This window comes from Panicum hallii, chromosome 9, assembly GCF_002211085.1.
Source record: "Panicum hallii strain FIL2 chromosome 9, PHallii_v3.1, whole genome shotgun sequence".
Taxonomy (NCBI): Eukaryota; Viridiplantae; Streptophyta; class Magnoliopsida; order Poales; family Poaceae; genus Panicum; species Panicum hallii.
The window spans coordinates 51824398-51843255 of NC_038050.1; the positions used below are offsets into that span (position 1 = coordinate 51824398).

At 49.7% G+C, this 18858-nt stretch overlaps 1 protein-coding gene across 1 annotated transcript; it reads right to left on the minus strand.

The window, feature by feature from the left end:
* Positions 1-13839: 13839 nt before the first annotated feature.
* On the minus strand, positions 13840-14292 carry LOC112873120 (uncharacterized protein K02A2.6-like). Its single transcript, XM_025936141.1, has one exon. The coding sequence runs from the start codon at positions 14290-14292 to the stop codon at positions 13840-13842; it is 453 nt and encodes a 150-aa protein (XP_025791926.1).
* Positions 14293-18858: the final 4566 nt, after the last annotated feature.

Sequence of the window (18858 nt, forward strand, 5' to 3'; positions counted from 1 at the left end):
GACAAGCTGTTATGCTTGTCAGTTGGACATGGTTATGTATAAGTTTACTTATCTTTGAAACTCGGTTGTAATAATGCTGTATGGTTGTAAATTAAAAGTTGATGAGCTATTCTGTGATGTGAACTCGCCTTCGTGCGAGATAAACCTGCTTCGATCCTGCTGAACCGTGGTTGAATCGGGCGGAGACCCGACAGACCAAAGGATTGTTCCGTTTGAAGTGCGTTAAGTTGATTGCAGTTGTACAGCGATCAATAGCGCACTTGAGCCGGAATAATTCGAGCGGTTCTGCCACACCCTGACCGAAGCCTCCCTCGCTCCCCTTCCCTTTCTTCTTCCTCACGAGCGACAAGCCGAGCGCTGAGCCGTCCGCCGGAATTCCTCGCCGCCCCGTCCTACCCCATCTCAATTCCAGCACCCCAAGGCTTCCTCACCACCCCTGCTTGCCCCTTGACCCACCCTAGCCAAGCTTGCTCTTTTCCTTGGTTGGAATCGAGGTGATCCCGTGCCGCCCTTGCCGCCAGAGAAACCCGAGCCACCTCCATGCCGACGACCCGTTTCCGCCCCACCTCCAGCTGAACCAGGTACCAGAATAGCATCCCCATGACTCCACAATGCTCATGCGCGCTTCATTCTTCCACGTTCGCCGGACCCTCACCGGGAACACAGGCGCGCCGCTACAGTCGCCTCCATTCCTCGCCGTTGACCCTGCTCCGCCGCCCTTCTTGGTGCCCATCACCCACCAATGTGTACACCTCGTTCCGTAGGTCATGTAGGACCCGTTTGCTCCTCGCCACAACCTCGCCGCCGGCGAGAACACGCCGGTCAGACCACCAAGGCCGCCGTCCTGACCTGGCAAGGGCCACATTGTAATTTAGGTTTTCATGTTAGGGTCCCATATGCAAAAACCCAAGGGCCTCTCTGCAAGTTTCTCTTTTAGTGTTGTTCACAAAAGCTGTCAACTTGTAAAATTGATAGAAACTTGTAGAGAAATCCAAAAATTGCCAAACCAATTTTGTTGTACTCCAGAAGTTTAGCTCTACAACTTTTGTTACTAAAGTGCAGTATGAAACAAAATATTTTTAGAGTTATTTTAAAGTTTAGCAAAAGGGTATCTTGAGTATAACTTATGCATATTAGCTCTATTTTTTGTAAATTTTGGTGAGTAGCCTGTTTAGGGTACGGGTGAACTTGTGTAAAAATTTCACCTTAATTTCTGCACTCTAGCTTGAACTAATTTGAACATTATGCAAATCAAGTTTGAATTGATTTAAATTTATTCAAGCATGTTACTAAGGTGTTCATGCTTAGATATTTTTACCATGTGATGTTCTGCAATAGAGTAGTTCATAGTAAATATTTCAAAAATTTATAACACTGTTTTGCTTAAGATTTGAATTTAATCTTGACATATGAATTAAATTCAAATGCTTTAGTGTTTGTTTTTAGAAAATTATGAAAAATTTATAGTAAACTCCTCTGTTAGAAACAAGTTTACCCACAAAAATTCAAGACCATAACTTTTATAGATTTCAGAATAAAAATCAATCTTATTAATCTCATTCAATTAATTCCATTAGGTAGGATAATTGAATTGAAATATAAATAATAGGTTTGAATGCAAATTTCTTGTTTTGTGACATTGTGTTCATCAAATTGTTGGATTGCAACTTTATCGTGAACTAAAAATCTTAACTCCAGAACCATTTAAGTTGAATCATTGCATATCATGTAGAGTCAACGACACTCGACGACGGAGACTACGAACTAGTCCCGGAACCAGAGTCAAGGATTTCTGAAGATCCTGCGAATGTCGCCGAGGTTATAACTGAAGCACCGAACCAAAGTTCGGAAGTCTTTGACATCACTGACCCTAGCCCCGCTCAAGAAGGCAAGCCCCGATGCATAACCCAGTACTTTAAATTACTACACTTATGCAGTTTTATACTTATGTATCTATACTATGCATTACGTCTAGGAGTTGAAATGGAGCCCTAGATGCATGAATCCTAGCAACCTATGTATTGAGCCTGAGTCCTTATCGAATAGACGCTTTGCTAATAGGACCGGCAGAAGTCGAGTGATTTCCTGTCACTCGCGCGATATAGGAGTTGAATGTTTACGATTCTGCAATCACTATAAGGATGATGGATGGGGTCATGTGCAATATCATGACCTGGAAGGTTACCCCGTCTGTGTTGATAAAAGTTGCTAAGGTCACAGTGTGTGGTAGCTGTGGTTAAGCGTTTGAAAGTACTAGCCACATGCCGTGAAATATGGTAAGCGGTCAGCCTAGTAACCAATTGGCCCGAGGAGTGGACATACCTCTCACCACTCGTAATTTGGTTTTCCACACACACCGACGTGCGGGAGTATGTTCTGCACAGTGTACAGGAGTACGGTCATGTAGTCGCGCTACAGACGTATGTCCTGCACATTGGATGTGCGTATGGTCCTATAGTCGCTTGTGGTGGCCCTGATCCACGAGTCGGAATGAAAGGCAAACGGTTGCTTCGGAATGATCATTGGATGTTCCAAGCGTGTGAGTTAGGTTTACCCTTGCAAGGTTATGAAACTCGATTCGGAATCGTTCGTTTCTCGCGGAGATTGAGATTGCTTATTCCTTCTGCCACATAGAGTAAGAACAGCAATGAATGTTGAAATAATCTTGATGGATGCTAATCTCTACCTTGCTTGTCTAGTATAGGTGCTTACTTAGAATGGTTAATGCAACTAGAAGCTGAAATCTAAAACATGAAAGTTAGATCATACTCTTTGTTGCTTTTCAGCTAAAATTAAACCCAGAACCATTACAACCATCATAAATCTAGTTATATCGCTAAGTATACCATGACACGGGTAAGTTTTGCTGAGTATTAGCATACTCAGTCTTGCTAGTCAATTTTTCAGGTATGACCGGTGTAAACCAAACGGATAGTGCAGCCTGGCCATTTTCTGTTCCGTTTGGCTGGTCCGTAGAGTTGGATCCGTCCCCGGCTGGCAATGACCCTCCGCAATGACGCCATGTTTCGGGCTGACCATGGTGTCAACTTTCATGACGTGTGTAGTCGCGAGTTAATTTTTCTTCCGCTGTTACTCTTGCACAAGCTTGTTTAGCTTGTTGTTTTAAACAATGTCTGTTTAAGTTACTTTATGTTTCAAAACTAGTTTGTAATAATGTTTAATTATTCTATGGACTAAAAGTTTGTGAGCTGTGGTGTGATTGTAAACTCGCCTTCACGCGAGGTAAACCTATTTCGATCCTGTTGAACCGTGGTTGTATCGGGCGGTGACCCGACAGACCAATGGGTTGTTTCGTTTGAAGAGCGTTGAATTATGATCGTCTGTATAGCGATGACTAGCGCGCTTGAACCGGAATAATTCAGGCGGTTCTGCCACACGGAAGGCGCTCGTGAACGTGTTCACCGGAGCCACTGCCGTCATCACCGTGGAGGTTGAGGTCCACATCGACGACACCCTCATGAGGGGCGCCGACCCGGACCAGGACAGTGCCTAGGCGGCTCTTGCAGTTGAAGTAGCGGCAGTTGTGTCAGGGATAGATCCCCTGGGTACTGCAAGGAGGCTACCTGTGAGGAAAAAGAAGACTGATTCCTACTAGGATTTCACTGTAATCCTATTAGGACTCATACCTTGTAATCCTACTAGGACTCCTATCTTGTAATCCTACTAGGAACCCCGTCCCCTGGGATATATAAAGGAGGGCAGGGATACCTAGATAGGCAGAGAACCAATAGAGAACCAACAGAGAGCAGCCAACAGGCAACTCAACACCTAAGCGCAGGGCGCAATATACAACACCCCAAAATAGGACGTAGGGTATTACGCTACTCTAGCGGCCCAAACCTGTCTAAATTTGTGCCTTTTGTCCTTGCGTTCACCTTCAAGTTCTAGATCCGGCGATCCCACACCAAATAATCACCTACCTTAGAGTATCCCTAGGTAGGCCGACGGTAAAAACACCGACAGATGGCGCCCACCATGGGGCCGATCATCACGATCATTGGGCGAATTTGAAGGACCTCTTCATCAACATCAATCCGCTTAAGGTGGCGGATTGCTACTTCATTCATATGCATCGGCGGATCGATTCATCGAGTTCGAGATCGGATCCTTCAGCGAACGGCTACATCGACCTCGACTACTCGGCTCGACTTCACCTCGTGCTGCAACGTCGATGCACCACGGCCGCTGACCTCAACGACTCGGTTCAACTTTGGCTGGTGCCGCAATGACCGTGCGCAGCAGTGATGAGTTCGACTACTTCGACTTTGCGAGGAGGCTCGGTGGCCCGCTAGTGACTACTTCGACTTCACGAGAATGCTCGGCGGCCCACAGGCGATCACTTCGACTTCGCGAGGATGATCAGCGGCCCGCTGACAACTACTTCGACTACTTGTCTCGACTAGAAACTAGTCGAGGGCGAGCCTCACAGCAACGACTACATACTCTACTCATCTCATCTTGAAAACTAGTTGGAATCGACTCCGACTAGTCGAGCTTCATCAACAAACCATCGCAGCTCCATCAACGAGCTCCACGGCTTCGTCAACATTCGTCCACGAATCAAGCTAAGTGACTTATACCTTTTCCGACTTTTCTTCACAAGATCGGCTACCTTTTTGGGTACGCCTCTCGACGGACATGAAACCCTCCAGAGCTACACTTCACTAACTACTTATCCGTATATGACTCTTGATGGGCATTGAAACCCTCCAGAGCTACACTTCGTCAACTACTTTTTGCGCAACGCGCATTCATTCTGTCGCAATGTCGACTACTTTTGCGTACTGCGCATCCTCTTTGTCGCATGACGACTACTTTCTGTCTCCTCTTAACGGTCGCTAATCTACTCGAGTAGAAAATGCCTTAATCCATGAAACCTCAAGTCTGCAGTCATGACCTAAGCGACCCGTCTTGTATGAGCGAAGGCTAGAGACCTCAGTGACTTGTACATGCTATGGGCGAAGGCTAAACTAGGACCGGGTGAACATAAAGGGTGGATTATTCGGGAGATTTAAATGGCCTAAAAAAGAGGTCGACATAGCAATTTTTACACCGAATAAATTTTGGTGTCTTCACATTATTACTGAGTACTATTCGGTAGCTTCGCATTATGCTACATAATTTATGCATTGTCTTTTTTCAGATCAAGCTTCGGCAACAACCTTCCAGGCAACATGGCGTGCCATCACAGTTCCGCTAGTTCTCAGGCTCGGGGGCTGGGCGATGCACACTACTCGACATGGCTCCTTCGGCTCTCCTGGCTCGTAAGCTCGGGGGCTGGACGCTGCAAAACTACTCGAAGATAACTCATATGAAGACTGAGAGTGCAGAAGAAACCCTAAGTCACCGCGCGGTTAAATAAACCAGCGGAAGGCTCAATTTCACTGTGTAGAAGGCAAAGAGTTTTTCTCAGAATTTCAGAGTAACACCAATGCCATGATTCTTGGATCCTTTTTTCGAACCTAAGGGTTTTGGATTCAAGGCTCGGGGGCTGCAGGATACGTGTCATCGACTACTTATTTTTCGAATGTACTCGAAGGATAAGAAAAGAAGATTCAAGACTAATTTGACCCTCAGCCTGATTCTTCGATTCAACCTAAGGCTCGGGGGCTACTCCATATGGAGTGCGATTTTCCATCGCACCCCATACAAAAGAAGACTTGAAGCTATTCGGGCATGAACACCTCATAGCCTCGATGCAACCAAGGAAGTATTCGAAGAAGACCTTCAAGATGGAGTTTCGGAAGAAGCCGAAGACTACTTCAGAATTACTCGAAATGCCTGCACTACTCGGCTATGAAGAGCTCGGGGGTTTATCATTGATAGATCCCCTAGGTACCGCAAAGAAGGCTACCTGTGAGGAAAAAGAAGTCTGATTCCTACTAGGATTTCACTGTAATCCTATTAGGACTCATACCTTGTAATCCTACTAGGACTCCAATCTTGTAATCCTACTAGGAACCCCATCCCTTGGGATATATAAAGGAGGGCAGGGATACCTAGATAGGCAGAGAACCAACAGAGAACCAACAGAGAGCAGCCAATATGCAACTCAACACCCAAGCGCAGGGCGCAATATACAACACCCCAAAACAGGACGTAGGATATTACGCTACTCTAGCAGCCCGAACTGTCTAAATTTGTATCTTGTGTCCTTGCGTTCACCTTCAAGTTCCAGATCCGGCGATGCCTCACCAAATAATCACCTACCTTAGAGTATCCCTAGGTAGGCCGACGGTAAAAACACCGGCAAGTTGCGTCGACCTTAGGTATTTTTATGTATATGTTTGGAACAATGTGTGTGGGGGACTTGAAGTACCCCCAGTGGATGACTAAAATGCCTTTCGGGTACGTGGCCCAGGGGGACTTACTAGGGAAGTTGGAGCATCGGCCCGCCTTTGCACCCACGCTGTGGTCGTGGTGGGCCCCATGCCACGCGCCGTGGCCCATCGGTTGGGCTTCTGCAAGGTGCCTTCCTTTAAAGAGGGAGGACCGGGGGTCGTTGTTTTCCTTATCTTTCCTCTTGTCTTGTTCCAATCACCACCGCCAGCCTTCATCTCCCCCGTCGTGCCTGAGGAGGAAGAGGGAGAGAGAGGGAGAGAGACAAGAGAGAAGTTGTTCTGCCTCCTCTTTCCCAATCGTGATGTCGCATTGGAGGCCATCAACCGTGGAGGAGTCACAGCTGGAGCATCTCACGACGAAAGGATTGCTGCCACCGAAGGCGGTGGTGCACTGGAGGGCTCCCCTGGTGGAGCACGAGGAGCCGCATCCTGATCCCTGCGAGATCGTGAGCTTTCTCACATTCCACGAGCGCGGCCTCAGGCACCCGGCGCACCCGTTCCTGCTCGGTGAGCTGAACGAGTGAGTTGTGGAGCTGCAGCACCTCAATCTGAATGGGGTGATGCACATTGCAGGCTTCGTCATGCTTTATGAGGGCTTCCTCGGGATAGATCCGCATGCGAATCTATTCCGAGCCTTTTCTACAGGCAAGGTCTGATAGCGAAGGGGGACCCTCTGCCCACGCTGGTCAGGGGCTTTAGCCTGCATAAAAGGTCTCACTCATCAGGGATTACCTAGCGTACACCCCCACGGATTCGAACTGGGGGTGGCATGAAGAATGGTTCTACATCAGGAACCCGGTGGAGGCGCCATTCCCGGCGTTCACGGGGGCGCGTCCAGTGAAGCAGAACATGCTGGACATGGGCCCCTGACCTCAGAGAAGGGGCGCGGGAGTTTCTTGAGAGGGAGCTATGGAAGCACGTCATGGAGGAGGGGCTCGATGGGATGCGGCTCGTCAGCACCATCTGTGCCCGCCATGTCATTCCTCTAGCAGTGAGGACGACTAGGATGTGGGAGTACACCGGCATCGCGGATCCCGACCGAGTGTTGTTGGAGGAGATGCCTGACGACGAGGTGTGGTCTTGGGTGGAGTTGGTCCTCAAGGTGGGGAATCAGCAAACCATTGGCGGTCCGGACGCCTTTAACAAGGGGCACCCACCAAATTTGGTGAGTTTTTTTCCCTCCCCTTCTTCTTGTTGGTTCTCTTGCGCCCGATTGGCTCCCGACTTCCTCTCCATTTTTTAGGGACTCAGTCATCCTCAGTCCCGCCCACATTTGCCTAAGGGGGCAGTGGGCGCGGCTAAGCAAGCCGCTCTAGTGGAGGCTTCCCTGGCCAAGAAAAAAAGAAAGCTGAGAAGGCCAAGAGGAGGCAGGAGAAGGAGATGGAGATTGCACATCGAGCCAAGACATCATCCAAGAAGAATATGAGCCGGAGCCCTCAACTGACTCTGATGACAGCAACTGTTCTAAGGAGGAAGAGTTAGAGTCAAGGGACGCAACCTCATTTGTGGTAAAGCCTCGCGGCATCGCGGGGTTCGAGATCCCTGAGGGGTCCGAGACGTCCGCCAGCGCTCCGGAGGCGAGAAAGCGCATCAAGGAAGATGATGCGGCACCAATGGAGGAGGCAAAATGGGCCTGAGTGGAAAAACATTTGGGGGCGCCGCAGATGCCGTATCCCTTGTAGCGGCACGGGGATGAGTCGGGGTAGCTCACCGGTCCGAAAGCACGCCTGACGATGATGAACGTGATAGACCCGCCCTGCGATCTGCAAAACGCCGTGCCTCGGGAGTTGGCAGGGTCTGTCCCGGGCTTGATCCACGCGATGGGGCATGGTTTACGGTCCTTGCCAGGTGTCCGGATGTTCGGGAATCTTGGACCTCCTCAAATTGGACGGGCGTTGAGGTAAGAGGACCTCTTTTGTGGTTTCAGCTCTTGTTTTGGGATGTTTTTTGTTTATTCCACTTTTCTTTGTAGTGACTTGGCGACGATCATTCTTAGGGCAGGTGTTGAGCATGTGTCGTGGAGACCCAGCTTGGCGCGGTTCTCTCCAACCTGAGGAGGGGTTCAGGAACTAGTTTCCACAGGCAGGCCACCAGGGATGGAGGCGATCCCCTTACAGTCCGGTGCGGAGGTGACTGTGGTAGCACCTCCCCTGTCAAGTGTGGAAAGGAGAACGAGATCGAGGACCTCGAGTTCCCAGGTGGAGGAGCATACTGTTCGCCCGCGTGGTCCAAGTTGGAGGAGGACGAAGGGGCTACGCCAGCATCTGCGTACGTGGTCACTAAGACCGGGGGCGAGGAGCCTCGAGGTCAGGCGGACAAGCACCTCGCCCAAGCAAGCGGTCCCCCGGTACAGTAGGCAGCGGTGGGGGGAAGTCAGGAGCGGGCAATGGTCCCCATCTCTAGTCCGTCGGGCTCAACAAGCAGGTCGGTCGGAGAGCGGGTGTGGCCTGACCCTAGCAAGCCAAGTGAGGCTCAATTTGTCCTATGCAATGAGCAGGAGGTGAAACTTTGGGATCTTCTCATTCAAATTTGGTAGTCGTCCTGTGATGAGCTCACCGCCGTAGAGTCGGGGCTCGAGGAAGCCCTTCATAGGGTCAAGGTCGCTCGGCGGTTGCTCATGTTCAGAACTGGGAGTGAGGAACGGTGTCCTGAAGAGCGTCTGTAGAGGTCAAAAAATGCTTGCTGTGCCGTTGGATCTGAGCTAGCCAGCGCCAAAGAATCGTTGGCATGAAACACGCAGGCGCAGGCAGATTCTTTGGAGAGGAACAGGGTCCTCGAAGAAGAGCTCAGCCAGCTACAAGGTGCAACATGATCGGTGGTCACGGAGTTGCTCAGGCCTCATCCAGAGTCGAGCGTGCTTGTCACCTACCTCTCGCAGATCTCGGGTGAGGTGGTGGGGCTCATCACTGATGGAGTCTTCCACCGCACCTCGGGGGTGTTCACTTCAGTGGCGTCACACTACCTGACTCTATACTTTGGGGCAGTCGGGAGGGGCTACGCCGTCGGGTTGTCCGCCGACTAGCTCTGTGGACTCGAACAGAGCTTGGAGCCGGTCATGACGGCGATAGCGGAGACAACCACCGCGGAGTGGAGTGGGTGAAGGAGGCTCGACGCATGGAGAGGGAAGCGACTTAGGGCGGAGGCAGCGTCCAATCTACAGAAGCTGAGTCGAGCGCTGCCCCAGCTGAGCCGGCTCTTGATTAGGGAAATCCTCCAGTCAACCCTGCAACGCGGCTCCTCTCATCCGCATCATCGGCCAACGCGCATGAGGTGCCGCAATAGAAAGTTTTATGATTAGCTTTTTTTAGAAAATTGGTGTGGGAGGCTTAAAGGAGCCCTCGAGTGAACATCCTTAAGTGTTTGCAGTTACCTTAGCTTATGTTTGTTTTAACGATGTTTGGGAAGCATGTCCCACCTGTATCCCTTTGTTTCCTAGAATGATTTTTTGCCTTCGCACTTTTCCTTTTGAACCTACTCGCTAACCGCGTAGGCTACAGCATGTAGCCTCAGGCTGGCTCGAGTGGCATCAGCTGCTAGTTTGCCATAGGTTGTGATGAGGGCTCGGTAGGTTAGGTGGCCCAACATAAATAACTTAGGTAGCGCTGGAGGAATGGGTCGCCCTTTTGTTCGGGCAAAAAGAGGTTGCCTTCCTGTACGTGAGTTTTAGAGTGCTCGGGCCAGGGCGTTGTAAGAGTCGTCATTTGAACAAAAGCGTATGAATGGACTGAATTTAGGGGAAGAAGCAACATAACTGCTCAATGTTCCAAGTGTTGGTGAGCATGTTGCTGTCGCTGTCCTTCACTCGGTAGGTTCCTGGCCAGACCACCTCCGAGATCGTGTATGGTCCTTCCTAGGGTGGAGTGAGCTTGTGCTTTTCCTTGGTCAACTGAGCTCTCCTCAGCACCAAGTCGCTGACTTCGAGGGTTCTTTCTAGGATCTTCCTCTCATGGTACCTGTAACACCCTAATGTAAATTTCCAAGATTTATAATGGATTTAATTTGGCTCTATTAATTTTCTAAGGATTTATTGTGTTTAGTTTGCATTTAACCTAATTAAATTATACAAAGAATTAAAATTTATTTTAGGAACAACATGTTTGTGCATTCATGCTGGTGCATATGTTTTATTGGAATGAGTGCACAGGGTTTGAATTCAAAAGGTTATTTGAATTCAAATAGATCGGAGTTCAAAAGGAGTAGAAAAGAAAAAGGAAAGGAAATTGGAGAAGGCAGTCAACCAGTCCAGCCCGGCCTGCTCCTCTCTCTTTCCCTTGGGCCAGTTTCTCTCCCGGCGGCCCACTTCTTCCTTTCCCTCTCCTCTCTTCTCCCCGCGGCCCAACAGCCACCCCGGCCCAGCTCCCTCAGTGCTAGCCCGAGCCGCGCCTCCTCCCTTCTCTCTGTGTGGCAGCCTATCCCCACCCGTCAGCTTCTCCGTCCTCCCCCTTCTCCCTTTCTTCCTTGGCGTGCAACGCCCTCCCGAGAATCCCGGTGAGCCCGCGCCCGGCCCGCACGCCAATACCCCGACTCTCCCCTTAAAGCTGAACCCTAACCCTCTGCGCCTTACCCTCACCATCACACAAACCCTAGCCGCCACCGTAGGTAAGCCGCAAGCCGCCTCCGAGCAATTGCTCGCCGTCGGTAGGCCATGGGCCGAGTTGACCCCCTGCACACCTTCGCAGGACCCGCACGAGTCGATTTGGAGGAACAGCAGGCCAGGAGGAGCCCTACGGTAGCCTATCCACGATCACCCCATGCGCGCCGTCGCTTGACCTCGACGCCGGCACCCCGCACGGCAGCACGGCCAAATTCGTGTCTCGGTGAGCACCGCCCCAATCCCCTCTTGCTCTTAAGGTAGAAGTCATAGCTTGTAGGCCGGCCTCGTGGGCAGAACGTCATCATGATAGAGTGCGGCCGAGTGCGCACGGGTTTGCCGCCGTAACAGGAGTTCGCCGCCGTGCCGTGCCCAAGTGAGCCCCTAGGTAGATTAGGCGTGTCATGAGCTTCCTCCCTGGCCAAGCCCCGCCTAGAATCGAGCCCGGACGGCCATGATTGGCCAACACCGGCGAAGCGCCGCCGCGGGGGCCATCTCCGGTGAGCAATCACCGCCGCCCGCGCCCCAAACTCCACAGGCCGTCCGATCCGTAGCCTGCGCTCACGATTAGATCGGGTCTCACCGAAAACGTAGCCCTTAGATCAAAATCCAACGGACCCGAGCAAAGCATACCGGTTCGGGGCATGGGATAGATCAGAGCCGTCCAATCCGGAATAGGCGATCCAGATTAGACCCAGTTAAGTAAGGGCCTCGATCCGTTAGATCAAGATCCTACGGCTGATACGCGTAGATACCGCTTCGCGGGAGAGATCAAATCTGGGCCGTTAGAATTAGATCCGGCATCCCAGATTTAAAGATACCGCTTCAGCACGCCAGTTTTGCTAAAGAGCCCCTATGTTTTCCAGGAATCAACCCGTAGTCCACCCCTAGTTCAAAAGTAACTACAGTTAGGTCCTGTTTTTAAGGTTTAGTCCCCTAAGCTTCCTAGAATTAGTACCCGCCATCCATGCCTTGTGTTTTTTGCGTGTTAGACTCTAAGTCTCACCTTTAATTAGGTTTAAGCCCTTAGTTTTTGCGCAGAACCCCCTGGAACTCCTGTTTTCTTACAGAAAAGCCTCTGCACCTTGTTTTAACCCTAGTTTTCGCATCTTAGCTCCGTTTTAGGTGGTTTTCACGCTCACGCAATTGTTGTAATGCTTAGAATAGTTTTAGCTTAGTTTTGTGTGCTGTTTTACTTTATTGTTGTACTGTTTCTTATCTTTTGCCATTATTTGTATGTATGTGCATGTGTGGACCATATTTTGGCATTGCGTTCATGAGTAGACGTTGAGCCATCGGAGGAGTACCAGGAGCCACCTTCTTCAAAGTCCTTTGAGCAGCAGCAGGAGAACCTTGAGGAAGGAAAGTATAACATGAGCATCCTATCACTTTTAAATACAATTTCATACTGCATTTTAATTCTTTATGCCTATAAGGACTTCCTAGCCACCTTATCCTTTATATATATACCTTGGGTTGCATTTTGGTTAGTTATGCTAGGTGCTGCACTCTCACACATAATGGTCCTTTTTTTTAATTAATTTGATTAATGGTTATATGCAACTTGTTTTTGAGAGTGGCCCTCTGTGCTGTGTGCTTGAGCGGCTCACATCTCCTTAAAATATGTTTTTGTTAGAAACATGGTTTAGTGGGCCAGCACGGTGCTTAGTGCTTGGTTGGCCACTCTCCATAAGGACCGGTTCATAGAGCGACAACCTGGGACAACCGCGCAACCACAAGACTGGAATGGGACAGTCTTGACTTACTAATTAGGTCATTTTGGTTTGGGAGTAACTTACCTGCGGGGCAAGAGGGGTGGTAAGCTTCAATGGTCTTTGCTCCTTCGGCTTGGTCTGTGCTATGTGCTTGTACCCCTGTGAGGTGGGCCCCATCGTTGCTGATCCAGAAACCTTAGCGGTTACACCTTACTAACGTGATCCTTTGTAACGGTCTCGTAGTGCGTTTGCTAGTCATCTCACCTAAGGAAGTGTGATGAACAACTAGCGTAGCTCACGACTTGTGGGTAAAGTTGTGCAACCTCTCGAGAGTGTAAAACTGGTATACTAGCCGTGCTCACAGTCATGAGCGGCCCAGATCCTCCGTCTGATTAGTGGGATGTACCTTTGGTGGCTTGGCTTGGTTCTTAGTAGACTCATGGTTAATCTTGATTAATTATTATGCAACTTGGGTCATGGTAATTCATCCACTTGTAGTAAATAGCTTTAATAAAATTTGCCAAGATTAAAAGCTAATGCAGTTGAGTCAGCTAACCTTAGAGCCTTATAATTCGTGTTATACTTGTTGAGTACAAGTTGTGTACTCACACTTGCCTCCTCTACTCTTCTGTTCTCTTTGGGGTATCTTCGACTGCTGCTCAATACCAGGCAACATGGAGGACTACATCAGCGGACTCGACGATTTCTAGGCGTTGTCTCCCAGCCGACGTCCCTGTGGCACCCTGTTCTGCATGTATTTATTTTACGCTTCCGCATCCCTTGAACTGTTTCTTGATTCAGTTGTAATAAAGATATTCATTTATAATTTATACGCTCTTATTTCGAGATACGTGTTGTGATATCTTGATGATTCTGTTGTATATATGCGTGACTTGATCCTGGCACATATATGATTGCTCAGTTTATGTTCTTATAAATCAGGTGTGACAGTACCTGTGAAGGGTCTGCTAGTAGCTTACCGAGTGGACCAGGGCCATCTCTTGGGCCAAGTCCAACAAGTTGACTACATCCTGTTGAGCCTTCGCAGCTTGGTTGGAGTCAAAGGCCTTGACCCTTGGGGCGCCATGGTCTAAGTCGGAGGGTAGCACGGCTTCCACTCCGTAAGTTAGGAGGAACGGGGTGAATCCTTTGGACCGATTGGGAGTTGTCCTCAGTCTCCAGAGGATGGCTGGGAGCTTCTGGACCGACCGGCCAACAAACTTGTTGAGCTGGTTGAAGATGCTAGGCCTGACTCCCTGGAGGATCGTGACATCGTTTCTACCTGCCCATTAGTGCGAGGGTGTCCGACCGACGCCCTGTCTATCTTGATCTCGTGCCTGTCAGCGAAACCCAAGAACTTCATGCCTGTGAAGTTGCTCCCATTATCCGTGATGATGGTGTTGGGCACACCAAACCGGTAGACAATGTTAAGAAAAAACTTGACAGCTTCTTGGGAGCTGGGCTTGACGATCGGTTTTGCCTCAATCCATTTGGTGAACTTGTCCACCACGATGAGCAGGCGGGTGAAGCCGCCAGGAGCCTTCTTGAGAGGCCCAACCATGTTGAGACCCCAGACCACGAACGGCCATGTGTGGGGGATGGTCTGAAGCACGTGCACTGGCATGTGGGTCTGTCGGGTGTAGAATTGGCACCCTTGCACGTGCGGCCAACTTCTTCTGCGTTGCGCAGTGCTATCAACTAGTAAAAACCCTGGTGAAAGGCCTTGCCGACCAGCGACCGTGGGGCTGCATTGTGCACACAGATGCCAGCGTGGATCTCCAAGAGGAGTTCTTTGCCTTGTTGGGTCGGGATGCATTTCATGAGCATCCCTATAGGCGACGGGCTTTGCTCGTATAGGTCGCTATCCATGGCGACGAACATCTTGGCACACCGGGCGATCCTTCACGCCTCTGTTCTGCAGGGTAGGAGGACCTCGTCGAGGAGGTAGGCCACAATAGGCGCCCTCCAGTTGGGGTCGGTTACCGCTGCGTAGGCCGAGGAAGTCGCGACCTCCATCGGTAGGCAGTTGGGGCCCCGAGTGCTTGGTCGGGGGTCGTTTGTTCGGGGAAGACCTAGCTGGGGCCCCTGGGTACCGGGTCGGATGGCCCTGGAGACGGATCTGGCTTAATGCGGATCGAAGGTGCGTGGAGGTCGTTGACAAAGACCCCACTAGGGGTAGGATCCCGCTGGGCTGCCATCTTAGAGAGTGCATCAGCATCATTGTTGTGCTTCCACAGGACATGATGCAACTCGATTCCTCGGAACTTGTCCTCCAGTTTGCGCACCTCCAGGTAGTACACGTTCATGAGGGAGCTCTCGCAGTTGGACTCCTTCATGACTTGATCCACTACCATGTGCACTTTCCTATTTGGCCGGAAGCTGGGTCCCGATCCGCACAGTCTTGTCCAAACTATCGGTTCCAGAAATGGCCGGCAGCTAAATCTCCTCAAATTGTGTATTGTGCATCTTGACCGGATATGGCCTAGCACATGATAACTCAAGATCTATACTGGTTCAGGCAATCGTGCCCTACGTCTAGTTTATGGTCAGTCGGATGTATTACTTGAGCCTAGGTGCTCGTGAGAGTTGAGGAGTTAAAAGATTTTGTGCGGAAGCTATGAGATTCGAGAGTCTATGGTTTAGGTCTATCAAGAGATCGGATCTGATGAGTTGTCTGCCTTATCGCTTGACCGCTCGGTCGGCCGCTGTGACCGTATTGGGGTTGGGGCAACGTCGGTCCCTCTTCTTCTCCTCCTGTGTTGTGGAGGGACCTGCTTGAGCCCCGTCCAACTATGAATGTGTTGTCGGTCAAAACCTACCGGCGAGCAGCGACAGGCAACACGAGGAGCTGGGAGGCTCCCGAGACTGCTGGTGGGCTCCGGTCCCTCGGTCAATGGCCCGAGATCCGACACACGACCTGGCGTCTGGGTTGCTAGGCGTGCCACCTGACCTTGTACCTGATCCGGAAGGTGTAGAAATGATTTATGTTAGTTTCCTGCATGCACAGACACATGTAAATATTAGTTCGAGCCATGATCGGCTCATCGGGTGATTCGCGATATCGGCTGTAAAGAGTCGATTGTGTCCAGTGTTAGATCGGATCTAAGTATTTGAATAAAGCATGCATACCTGATGGTAAAATAAAACTTGCTCTGTAACTATTAAGCTAATCCAATCTACGATGGTTGAAACTTTCACTGCATAACCAGAACATCCTACATGTAATCGGGCCTAACAGATACGAAAGGTAACAGAATAACAACCTAAACAGAGGCCTAAAAACCAACAAAGAGCCGATTCCCGGAACAATCCCTCTTTAAGTTGATACAAGGTATCAAGCTTACTGCCAGAATGTTCAACCCATTTGAAGGGCCTAATCATGTAGATATTAAGCTAAATCTTCGATGAACAAAGACTAACCATAACAAATTGGATCTACTAAACAGGAACAGAGCAAGGTGCTACCCTTACACCAGAGATCGAGCATGAGGACAGCTAAACGTTTATAGGTAACAAACGATGCACGAATAAAGCATGAAAGAGCCGATGCTACTCTATAAACACTAATATAACTAGTGTCACTCACCATCAATAATGCTTCAGTACGAGAAACACAAAGGTAGACAGGCAAGAACGATGCTGCCCCGATCACGCGAGGCGTGATCGGGGCTGCACGGCACTTACCCGAGAAACCCTAGAACAGGGGAGGCGATGCGCCGAGAGTTGTTGTGAATGATTGTTCTTGTTCGTTCTTTATTCATAATCCAAGGTACATATTTATAGTCTGGAGACTTGCCTTCCCTAACCAATCCTAACTAACTACAACACGAATCCTGGCTATTTCTATCTAAACTATTTTAAATGCACACACCTATCTAGATACACAGCCAATCCTGGCCTCAAACGCCTGCGCAGGGGCCGATTCGCAAGCCCACTACGATTATCTTTTGAGCTCATCTTGCTTTGCGGCCCACCTTTCTGGCCCAGCTAAATTATGGCGATAACACATGCCCCCTGGTTTTGGCAATAATTATTCCGAAACTATTTTTCTTTTTCATCGCCCCGCCTCTTCGACTTCCAAAATCCGTACACGCGTGCCTCTTCAACTTCCAGAGAATGTGACTGCTCTGCATCAAACTCCTTGGAAACCATCACGGTGCCGATTCATATTCCACTCTATCATTATAAACCTGCCCCCGGTAGTTTTCTTTCTCTCATCCCCTTCCTTCAGCCATTAGCAACTGCACAACTTTCCTTCTCTTGTAATGGCTTCTTCTTCCTCTGCTTCCTCACCATTTCCTTCGAGTCTGAGTCCACCCGAGAAGCCACTCCAGAATACGACCCCATTGCCACCTACGAGGCCTGCGCTCCTCTGCATTGGGATGCAGAGGAGTGCCAATGCAGAGGAGTGGGACTTCCAGTCCTGGTCAGAGGACGACGAATCCCTGACCGATGGTGAAGACCTCCAGCTCCTCCTCAGCAGGGAGCTGGATGAAGCTGATGAGGATGACACGTCCTGGGAGGAGGACTTCTTCTCCTCGGAGGAAGAAGCTGATTCGTCATCAACCGAAGAGGACTCGATGGTAGGAGGCTACCTTCTTGGCGGATCATCGGAGGATGATGATGACGATGATGATGATGAAGAAGCCGAAGGCAGCAGTGGCTTCAGCAGCCGCAGCGGCAGAGATGATGGCGGCGATGACGATGGCAGCGATGACGACAGTGACGCCAGCATGGCTCCTCTGATCAAGCGCTGCAGAGTCTCCGGCACCTACTGGTGGTAGATCGTAGGATTAAGCCGATAGATCAGCTCTAGGAGCAATCGGCTCCCCTTTTGTACTCATTTCCCCTTATAAATAAAATCCTTTTATTTTAAACCACAATTTGTCAAAAGCTGATCTTGGGAGCCGATGGCAACGCATCGATTCCTTTCCTTAAAATGCCGATCCGGATCTGAGTCGATTCTCAAATCAATTCCATTTTCTGCTTAAATCCGGAACCTTCACGAAATAGATCTTCGCAGATTCCCCAAATCCAAGTCATTCTCCAAAACCCTTTGCTCATAAACCCTAATCACAAAGACCCGGACCAAAGCCTTAGAGCATGAACTCAACTTGCGCTGCCAACCCTAGATCCAGTTTCCAGGTTCTCGATCTTCATTGGGGTTTTAGATGGCAGGATCTTTGAATGCCGATGCGAGCATCCTTGGTCTGAAGGTAAACTCCAACCTTTGCTAATTTAATGCAGCAATTATTAGATCCCTTGCACCATTAAATGATCTTTCTCCGGTTATTTGGCTTTTATTGATTCTTCAGGTTTCAGATATTCTCTTGCCGCATCCTTCTTCCCCCAATTCTTTTTGTCTCAGGACTTGTTCTTATGAGAAACCCGTAGATCTGATTTCTTGTGAGGTCAATCAAATTCCGTTCGTGAGCCAAAACATCAATTTAGATTCCTGGGCCGACAGCCTACGTGCTTGGCCAAATCCTCCCGAGGGCTGGGTGACCTGGTATAATAGAGTAGCAAAGACCTACCAGCCCACATGGGAGACCATAGGGATAGCCGATGCTCTGTCTCTGTCTCTATCCCCTCTTGAGAAGAACGAGAACCTTCTGAAAACCATCGGCTACTTTTGGTCCGATGCCTTGAACTGCTTCTTATTTGGCCACGGGCCGATGACTCCAACCCTCCTGGACGTAGCAATGATTACTGGTTTGGACATCTCATCATCTTGCCCCTCTGCCTTCAGACTGCCCGAAGTCCCCTTCAAACTATCCTCCAAAACAGAGTGCACAAACTGGGGTGCATACCTGAACCAGCATATCAAAACCAAAGGCCCTGTGACTGAGAAGGAACATACGGCCTTTCTGAATCTTTGGTTGGAACACTTCTTATTCTGCGGTCCTTCCCTTGCCCCAACCAAGAACTACCTCCCCCTAGCCTATGAACTGGCCAAAGGTAATACTGTTGGCCTTGGTAAATTGTTCCTTGGGAAGTCTATAGATATGTCCACCTAATGTCCTTGAGCCTACTTACCCAAAAGAAACTCAGGACCGGTGGTCCCTGGTGGTTCATTCAGTTATGGGCTCACCTATATTTTCAAGACTTCATCCCAAACTTTCCTATTTTGGCCAATAACTCCTTTCCAGGTCAGAGTGGGAGGCGAATCAGGTGTACTAGTTTTGGCCAC

What these genes read in the sequence shown, in the direction of transcription:
- LOC112873120 (XM_025936141.1), bottom strand. Translation starts at nt 14,292, where the DNA reads ATGCCAGTGCACGTGCTTCAGACCATCCCCCACACATGGCCGTTCGTG.